The 9,597-nt window shown below is 58.5% G+C and overlaps 1 protein-coding gene across 3 annotated transcripts in view; it reads right to left on the bottom strand.

The window, feature by feature from the left end:
* Window positions 1-1,408: 1,408 nt before the first annotated feature.
* PTPN5 (protein tyrosine phosphatase non-receptor type 5) overlaps window positions 1,409-9,597 on the bottom strand; it is a 68,306-nt gene continuing 60,117 nt past the window's right edge. For all 3 annotated transcript variants that reach the window (XM_075545983.1, XM_075545982.1, XM_075545980.1), the window contains 6 exons: window positions 5,252-5,331; window positions 4,944-5,081; window positions 4,606-4,716; window positions 2,975-3,135; window positions 2,785-2,898; window positions 1,409-2,498 (listed from right to left, as the gene is read on the bottom strand). In XM_075545983.1, coding sequence (XP_075402098.1) covers window positions 2,405-2,498; window positions 2,785-2,898; window positions 2,975-3,135; window positions 4,606-4,716; window positions 4,944-5,081; window positions 5,252-5,331 — 698 coding nt within the window. In that variant the 3' untranslated portion in view covers window positions 1,409-2,404. The remainder of the gene's footprint in view (window positions 2,499-2,784; window positions 2,899-2,974; window positions 3,136-4,605; window positions 4,717-4,943; window positions 5,082-5,251; window positions 5,332-9,597) is intronic.

Here is a 9,597-nt window from a genome sequence, read left to right as displayed (position 1 = left end):
CTCGGGATTAGCAGGCCCTCAGCCCTGGCGGCATAGGCTGCCAACAGCACAGTCAGCAGTTTGAAACCACCAGCCGCAACTTGGGCCGCTCACTTAGCTGCTTCCTGCCCTTGTGTCCATCTGTCCTCCCTGCCCCATGTCCACCAGTCCCTTGGTGAACGAGGCTTTCTACAGTGATAGTTACAGTCTTGGGAACCTCAGGGGAGGTTCTCGTCTGGCTTGCGGGGTCATCGAGCGTCAGCATTGACTCCGAGGCAGTGAGTTTGGCTTTCGGCCCGCTTCTACCTCTCCCGGTCCTAAGACCACTGACCCATTCTGGCTCCTGCCCTCTCCCTCCGTCTTCCACCCCGGGGCTAAGCCTGAGCAGGCTCTGCATCCTTCTGGAGGGAAGAGGAAGCCTTACCTTCTGCACTGATCAGCCTCCCAACACTTGCGTGGCTCAGTGAGTGTCTGGGCTGCGACAGTGGCCAGTCCCTCCTTCGTTAGTCTCAACAGTGGGGCCACCAAGAGCCACTGGTTCCTTAAATGTCTGTCCCCTGGGGGCTATTCCTTACTCAGGCTCCTCAGCTAGGCCAGCTGATGGCCCTGGGCTTCGGTGGAGAGCTGGGGGAGGGGAGGCTGCGGGTGGGGGTGGGAGTGGGGATGGCCGACCAGGGTACTTGGCAGCGGTACTGTTGGTTCTCATTATTACTGCGTGGGACTTCTGAGCTGAGGGGCTCAGGTAGCGTGGGGTGATGTCTCTGTCTGAAGGTGTCCCCAAGCCCCCTTTCCTCTGCAGCACGTCCTTTGAGCCAAGGTCCTTGTGCCTTGTAAGGACCTGCTGGCCGGTCACCAGCCCTGCCCTGGGGTGACCCCCCTGTGGGATGTGACCTCACTGCTGATTTTGCTGCATCCCGGCAGGGATGGTGGTGGTAAAATAGAGCAGGAGTGTCTGGGGTGACTCAGATGACTCGGGGCCCCTGGGAGAGGCCACTCTACACCAGTCCATACAAGGGGAAGTGCCGGGCTGCAGCTGCTGCAGGGACCTGAGGGGCTAACTGGGGCGATGGACTGGCCCAGGGGGCAGGGCTGGGCATGCTCAGACGTCCCCCTGCTCCGGCCCTGGAACACTCATTGGCACCGCTGGCCTGCCAGCCTCTGGCAACTTCCACACTTGTTGGAGGCTCCTATGGCCCTGGGTACTGGTTGGGCTTGAGTCAGAAGGCTAGAATAGACTCTGACCAATGGACCCCTTCTGGCTTTTCAGACCTGGATTTTCTCCATGGGGTGGGGGGGAGCATGTGTGTGTGTGTGTGTGGGGCCCTGGGGTAGAGTGGGACTGCTGGCCAGGCTCCAAGGGAATGCTGGGAAGGGGGGGAGGGCAGGGCAGGGGTAAGTCACACAGACCCAGGAGGCGGATTTTGCTCAAAATGCTCCGTTTATTGCTCTATTCAATGACCACGAGCGAATTATAAAAAGACACCCCACGTCTCTGTCTGCCGGGGGATAAATATTTAAAGTCAGCAATAAAAACACGTGGCTCCAGGAGAACATGTTGCCAGAGTCATGCAGGCCCCGTGGAGGGGCTGTCAACACATGCGTGGACACGGGACACACGCAGAGCAACACGTAGAGCCACACGTAGCAGGACTTTGGGGAGCGCGTTCCCACGGCGACACAGAACAAGGTTTCACACAGATCTGGACCAAGTCCGCACCCCACCCCCTTGGGGTTCCCTTCCCCTGCCCCCACTAGGGCCCAGAGCCCCCACCTGTTCCTTCCTCCTCCAGTGCCCCAGAGGCTGAGGCACCTGACACTCAGGCCTGTCTTGCGGGGATACCCCCCAACCCAGAGGCCTCTCTCCCTCAGTTGGGGCTTCTCAGCCAGATCCCCTAGGGCTTCTCAAGTATGGGCTCCAGCTACTCAGGGCCCCTTCCCTGGCCCCACCTGGTCCAGAGAGCTGGGGAGACATGGAGGGGGTGGGCCCCTCTGCCTGGGCGGCGCAGGCTGGAGTGCATCACCCTGTCCCAGCCGGCCCAGGAGACACAGTGTCCGGTACACACAGCAGAGATGGATGGTCAGACAACACAGTGGCAGGACACTTAGCGCGGGCATAGACACGGGCAAGTGGGGGTCAAGTTGCGGTGAAGCCACGGTTAAAAACTGAGGCCCCCGTCTTCATGGTGCGGGTCAGGCCCCAGGGCCCCAGGTCTGGCCTGGCACATCCCTCCCCCCGCCCCCAATATTTACAGTAGGAAGAGCGACGATGGGGGGTGGGGACCAGGCCAAGGTGGACAGAGGAGGAAGGAAGCGGGAGGGAGGGACAGGGAGCAGGCCCAGGGTGGGGGTAGGTGGCCTGAGCCTGGGTGTTGGGTGAGGGGGACATAGGGGAAGGTCCAGAGGATACCGAGGGGTGGGGCAGTGGTCACTCCTGGGCCTGGCGGGACAGCTGCTTCTCATAGAGGCTCATGACATGGTGCACGAACTGGTACTGCTCACACGTCTGGATCATGCCGCCCCTGCCCGGCAGATGCACGGCAGTCACCACACGCTGTCCAGCCCACCATGGCACTGCCTGGCTGTGAGGCCTGCTGGGCAGGCTGGGAGCCTCCCCTGAGGCCGCCCTCCCCAGCCTGGGCAGGGGCACACAGGGGTATGTGTTCCACCCTCCCCTCCCCTCCTTCTGTCCACAACTGAGGCTGCATCCTGACCTTGTGTCCATCTATCCTCCCTGCCCCACATCTAGCAGTCCCTCATCCCATGCAGCCTCTCCCTGCCCCCCGCCCACCTCGGCCTGGGGCTGACCTGTCCTGGCGGAGCTGGCACGTGGTCTTCAGGATGTCCACCACGCCCTCTTGTCGCAGCTGTTGGCAGCAGATACTGGTGGCGATGAAGCATCCAGTCCTACCAATGCCGGCACTGAGGGCAGAGGGGCCAGGGTCAGGGGCCTGGGGCAGACAGCCCTGCGCCGTGGGTAACTGGGAGGAGGACCCACCTGCAGTGGACGATGATGGGGGCACAGTGGGGTCCCTCCTGCTGGGCTGCCTCCTCCACCTCCTGCACCAGGTGCAGGAGTGGGGGGGCACGGTCTGGGGTCTTCTGGTCCGGCCAGGATGTGAACCAGTAATGCTTCAGGCCTCGCTCTTCAGCACCGCTCTGTGCAGACAGATGGGGACTGTCTCAGTGCCCCACACCCCACTCCAGAGATGAAGGTGGGTGGGACAGCCAGGGAAGCCCCTCCCACCTATGCCACACTAGTCAGGGACCCTGGGCCCGCCTGGTCACAGGGGCTGGTCTGTGACATCGGTCTTCACACCAGCTCTGTCTCAACAACCCGGGGATCCCGAGAGGGGTGATGTTGCCGGTCTGGTCTCCCCAACTCATTCCTGTCTGCTGGCTTCCGTCGCCGCTGGGCCCCCTAACCCAGACTCTGCTCACTGCCCATGGGCTACCTTATCATTTCCCCAATACAGAACCCACCGGTCCCTCAGCTTCCAAATGGACAGTGTCCTTGTGCGGATCCCAGAGGAGGCACAGCTTCTCGGTGGGAGGAGACCAGCCCTCGCCCTTCTGGGCTGTTCGGTGTGTTCCTCTCCCTCTTAACCACGGGCTTCCAGGGCAACCCAAACACAGGAAGGAGTGCCTGTCCTCTGGTAGACAGGGCGGGCATTACTCCCACCAGAAGCCTAGCATCCCAGGTGAAGGGACCTTAGTTGGCGGCATCTCAAAGTCCCATGGGACCTTCCTGTCCTAATGACAGCACCGGAGGCTGCTGACGTCCTTTGACGCAGAGGGTCCTGACCTGGGGGCACTCAGAAGCAGAGCTGGAAGTCATTGTTAATCCACAGAGCAGAGAGGCAGCCCAACGGGACTGACTTTGACTAAGACTTGTGATGCTGTCGGAGTTTAGGAGTTGAGCTGCTAGTTGCAAGGTCAGCAGTTCGAAACCACTAGTCGCTCAGGGGTTGGGTGGGGATGGGACTTTCTACTCCCATAAAGAGTTACAGTCTCAGGAACTCCCAGGGCACAGTTCCACCCTGTCCTATGGATCGCCGAGTCGCCACTGGTGGGACAGCAGTGAGCTCTTTTTCAGGCTGGCGGAGGGGCCTGGTGGCACACAGGTTCAGTGTGTGGTCGCTACATGGAAGGTAGTCGGTTTAGTGGGACAGAGGCCTGACAACCCATTCCTGTCAAGGTCACAGCCTGGAATACCCGACGGGACAGGTCTGCCCTGTCACACGGGATGATGTGTGGGAATCACCAAGGAGAGTCTCTGCAGGGGGCGAGTACCCGCCTCCCTGCTCTGCTTCTCCTCCCTGGGACCAGTCCACTCAGAGGCACCTTGGAAGAAAAGCCTGATGACCGCCCGCCCTCCCCAAAAAAGTCAGCCACTCAAGGCCCTGTGAGCACAGTTCTGCTTTGAACGAAGGGGGCCGCTAGAGCAGGAATCAGGCCCATTGTGCCCTGAGGTGAGTGTGCGTGGCCACAATCCCCCCAAGTCCCTCTCCTTAACAGCCCAATTAACAGAAATCCCAGGGGCCTCGCTTTAGCTGCCTTGAACCCTGGGCTGTGCTCATCCTGCCCTGCCCCCCACCCCCACCCCACCGAGTGCAGCCCAGGCCTCACCCTGAGGGAGATGAGCCGCAGTCGGTAATCCTCCGTGTGTCTGACCTCCCGCACGGTCACCTCCACATCGTCGTATGCCACCTGCTCCTCTGGCCAGTACTCGGTGCACTTCTGCAGAAGCCCACACGGTGAGGCTGCTGTGAGACCGCGGGCCCCCTCCCAGGTGCGCCCCACACCCAGGGCCAGTTGGCACAACGGGTCAAAGGGCGGCAGACTTTGGGGGGTTAGCACATTGGGTTCTGGCTCCAGCTGCATAAGCTATAGGGATGGTACTACCCTTTCCCCAAGCCCACTCACTTCCTCTACAAACAGGGGGCACTGAGTCGCTCTGAGCCTACCTCGTTCATCTCCTCGATGTTGGTGATCATGACGATGATGGGGGTGTGCTCCTGCCACACCATTCGCCAGAAGTCGCCCACGGTGCCCACGATGGGTCCCTGAGTGGCGATGTACACCTTCTCCTCCCCACCGTAGCCCTGTGGCCAGCAGAGGCCAGCAATCAGCAGCAGAAGCAGCGCTCCTGGCAACTAGTTCCCCTCCAACCCTTGGGCTCTTCCCAGGGGCTGCTAGCAGCTTAGGGACAGGCCTGAAGGGCAGGCCCCACTGGCCCCATTCAGGGACAGGCTGTCAGGGTGAGGCTACATACCCGGATGTAGTTGGCATTGATGTAGGAAATCAGGGGGTCGTCAGGGTCCGGCGAGGTCAGACACACCCTGCTGTGAGGGTCTGGGTGAGGGGAGACAGGGAAGGCTGGGAGCTGGGTCCTCCAGCGTGGGGACCACCTCCTCCAGCCCACTCTAGGGTACCCACATTTCTCCTGGCACCCTGGTGGTTCCTCCTGACTCACCCCGTGGCCCACTCAGGCAGGTGGGGGCCCAGCCTGAGGAAGGAGCGTGAAGAGGGGGCCCTGTGTTTCTTAAGCTGCCCTGTCCTCACTGCTCCTCATTTCTGGAGCGGGACATGTCCCGGGCAGCGAGAGCCCGAGTGTGCAGTGGGGTCTGAGTGTGCATGGCACTGACTTGCTGCATCAGCTTGGAGAGCCCACGCCCTTTCAAAGCCTCTGTGTTCCTATCTGCAAAAAGGGAAGAAAGATGCCTCGTTCTCACAAGCTTGTTGGAAGGGCAAGGAGAAGGCAGATGGAGATGTGCTGGGGAAATTGGGAAGTGCTGTACAAGCCAGCAGGACTTATGAGTGGGGCTGCTGACCGCAAAGTCAGCAGTTTGACACTGCCAGCCGCTCCGCAGGAGAAAGACTTGGCTTTTTACTCCTGCCGAGAGTCTAGGAAACCCACGGGGGCAGTTCTAGTTTGTGCTGTAGGGTCATTCATGGGGTCAGTTCTAGTCTGTGCTATAGGGGCGCTGTGAGTCAACATCGACTCAATGGCAGTGAGAGCGAAGGGCTGGTGTCTTCAGCCCCCTCGACCACCCCTGACGATCATGTCCCTAAAGATGACACCCAGGAAGACTTGCCTGGCTGTCCGACTCCATCACTTGGGGCTACAATCAGTCAAAACCAATTCGATGGTGTCCAACACTAACCTACAAGTAGCAAATCCCATAGTAACACACTTTCTGGAGAATTAAAAAAATGGCTTTGTTCTAGCTGGCAGCTCCTGGTGGCGTTGTGATGATACATCTGGATGCCCACTGCGAGGTCAGCAGTTTGGAAGGCCCAGCTGTTCCTCGGGGGGAGGATGCCGCTTTCTGTTCCCTTAATGCAGCGGTTCTCAACCTGTGGGTTGTGACTCCTTTGGGGGTCGAACGACCCTTTCACAGGGGTCACCTGATTCATAACAGTAGCCAAATTATAGTTATGAAGTAGCAACAAAAATAATTTTATGGCTGGGGATTAACCACAACATGAGGAACTGTATGAAAGGGTCTCAGCATGAAGAAGGTTGAGAACCACTGCTTTAATGGGACATACGGACTTGGAAACCCCCAGGAGAGCTTCTCTAGAGCTGCTGAGTTGGAATCAACTCAGTGGCAGTGAGTTTGCCTGATCTGAGCACCTCCGGCGCTGGCTATCCTGTCAGCGTGCAGAGATCAGACTCTGGGAGGGCAGAGGGAAGCGGCTCGGGGTCTGGAGCCCTGGGATTGGGCCTGACCTTGTCACCAGCTCACTGTGTGATGGTGGACAGGGCTCTCCTTTCTCTGGGCCTCAGTTTCCCTAGTGCAGTCAGAAGGGCCAGAGTAGGCATTTCCTGAAGAAGCACACATGAGGTGGCTGAGGGTGTGGGGGGTGGGACCTACAACATGGGGAGTGAGTGGTTCAGAGCCCACAACACTGCGCCCGACAGCCAGCCCCAGTTCAAATCCTGGCTTTGCAATGTACCAGCAATATCCTTACTTTCTCTGTGCCTGCCTGTGAACTTGGGCTATTGTGAAGGCTCAGTGAGTGAATGTTAAAAAGGGAGCCCTTGGAGCAATGGCAGCCACAGGGTCTACACCCAACGGGTAGTTGCTGTCACTACTAGAATGTAGCAGGAAAAATAAGGAACCTGGGGCCAGGAGGGGAAATGGGACAAATGGGATGGGGGACATGCCACTTGAGCCCTCCTCTGTAGCTCTTCTTAGGTCCCAGCCCTGCTGCCCAGGGTTCTGGCAGGTGATTTGGGGGAGGGCAGCTGGGAATAGGACGGGTTTTGAGGAGCGGTGTAGGGAGGAAGGGGGAGAGGGCTGGGATGTCGGCAGTGGAGAGAAGCCCGGGCTGGCAGAACGGGGCTTCTGGGAGGCCATAATCAGAGGAGGGAGAGCTCCACACATGCCATCTCCCTTTCACCTTCCCAGAGAGGGTGGTCAGAGGACAGAAGCGGACACTGCTTCCCTCTGCCCAGACACCAGCGTTCCGGCCTCAAAGAGCTACCCTGTGGTGGGTGTGGTGCCAGCTCATTCCACAGCCTCTCACTGAGCACTGACTCCGTGTCTGGGGCTGGGCTGGTCAGCAGAGACTCCGAGGGAAACAAGACACAGTCTGTGTCTTCAAGGGATCCGCAGCGCAGCAGGGAAGGCGGATGGGCGGGTGGACGGGCGCAGGGTGAGGAGGCTTTCAGGAAGGGTGTCACTTGGCCTGGGGCAGAAGGGCTAGACCAGGCGGAGTAGGGAATATTGTAGGATCTGATTCAAGTGCAGAGGGGAAGGAAGGTTGAAGTTGTTGAGTGAGGATGGAGAGGAATCAGAGGATGCAGGGTCTTAGATCAGGCTCAGGAGGTTGGACGGAAACCTGAGATTGCAAGTCCGACGGCAGCATTTAAAGAGAAGAACGCTGTGGTTTGGTTTCTGTTTGGCATGATTCTGGGAGCAATGATGGAAGATGAGTAGGAGGGGAGAGTGTGTATGTTGGGAGATTAGGAGATGGTTACAATTATCCAAACGGGAAGTGTCATGAAGTATTGTGCCCCGAGCACTCCAGGGACATTTATGGAATGTCCTTGGGAGCCTGCCTAAGCTGTGGTGGCAGCCAGCCTGTCCTCACCTCATCTCTCCATCCATCTTAATGGAGACCCTCCTGCAGGAGAGCACCCGGGGCTGAACATGTACTTCACCACCACTTCAGGGGCCAACAGCTCCGAGTCTGACAGTCTTAGCACAGCTCCTGAGGTCTGAGGGCTTCTCAGGGTGGATCTCAGAGGGACACCCCTACCCTCACACCCACCCTAAACCCCGCCCCCAGGCTAGGGCACCAACAGAGCCGCTGGCAGTGGATGGAGAGGAAGAGTGAGCTTAAAGATAGCCATCCATCTACCAATACATCCATCCATCCATCCATCCAATTACCCACTATCTATCCATCCATCCACCATCCATCCATTTATCTATCTATCCATCTTCTACCCACCAGCCATCCACCCACTATCCATCCATCCATCCATCCATCCATCCATCCATCCATCCATCCATCCATCCACCCATCCATCTACTACCCATCATCTAGCCATCCACGCATTCAAATAGGTCTTAAACACCTATTATGTGCCTGCCAGGCCTAGTTTTTGGTCCCTGGTGCACAGTGGAGAACTGATTGACATTTCTCCCCAAGCAGCGCTGCATGCTGGATTTCTGGTCTCTCCCAGGGGGCTATGAGCTTTCTGCAGGTCGAGTCTTATGTCTCTGTCATGGCTGAATTCTCAGCTCCTGGGCACAATCTGGGCTCCTCAGGGGCCCAGGCTACGAGTGGCAGATGAAGGAGAGAGCAAATCTCAAGGTACCCTAGATCTGAGTGGGTGTGGGCCCGACTGCATCTGCCCTCTGTACTCCAGCCTGATCTGTGCAGGCAGCAGGGACAGTCCTTGCTGGGCGTCGAGAAGATTCTGGGAGGCTTGGATAGTACCACTGGAACCCCAGGCACAGACTTGCTCTTTCCCCCATGGCCACTCTCAGAGGCTCCCAACACAACAGCCTAGGTTCTGGGGCATCTGAGCTCGGGCAGAGTGGTGGGATAGATGAGGAAAGAGGGGAGCAGCCTTGAATAATCCATCCCAGCCTTAAATGGTGCTTTGTTTAACCGGAACTACCAGAGACAGTGTCACCATAGCAACCACAAGTGGAAATTTTAAAAGTTAAAAATAAGTCATGACATCTCACATGTTGTCGGAGATACTGATGGCAAAGCTGCTTTTCCAAAAAGCCTCACTACTCCATAAACTCCATGGAGCAGGTCTGTGGGGCATCATTTTCAATAAGCTCTCCAAGCACCCCCACCCGCCCCCCTAGCTAGACCTGGGACCTGGCCCAGAGCGAAGGAAGGGCTGTGGGAAGGTCAATGAAAAAGAACTGAGCAGCACTCTGGGCCGAGCGGGGCCACCTCATCTAACCCGAGCCCAGGAGGGGCGTCCCTCGTAGACCTTCTAGGGGCTGCTCCTGGGCCTTGGTGGAACACCTCGGCCCACAGGGGACTCGGGAAGCTCTGCGTGTTGGAGCACCCCCAAGCTGAGCACCCTGAGTTCCGGCATAGACATGGCAGCCCTAGTCTGGGACTCAGCTCCGGAGTCAC

The sequence above is a fragment of the Tenrec ecaudatus genome, chromosome 4 (assembly GCF_050624435.1).
Source record: "Tenrec ecaudatus isolate mTenEca1 chromosome 4, mTenEca1.hap1, whole genome shotgun sequence".
Taxonomy (NCBI): domain Eukaryota; kingdom Metazoa; phylum Chordata; class Mammalia; order Afrosoricida; family Tenrecidae; genus Tenrec; species Tenrec ecaudatus.
Note: the sequence above shows the minus strand (reverse complement) of the source record. Positions and strands in the feature narration are given on the sequence as shown.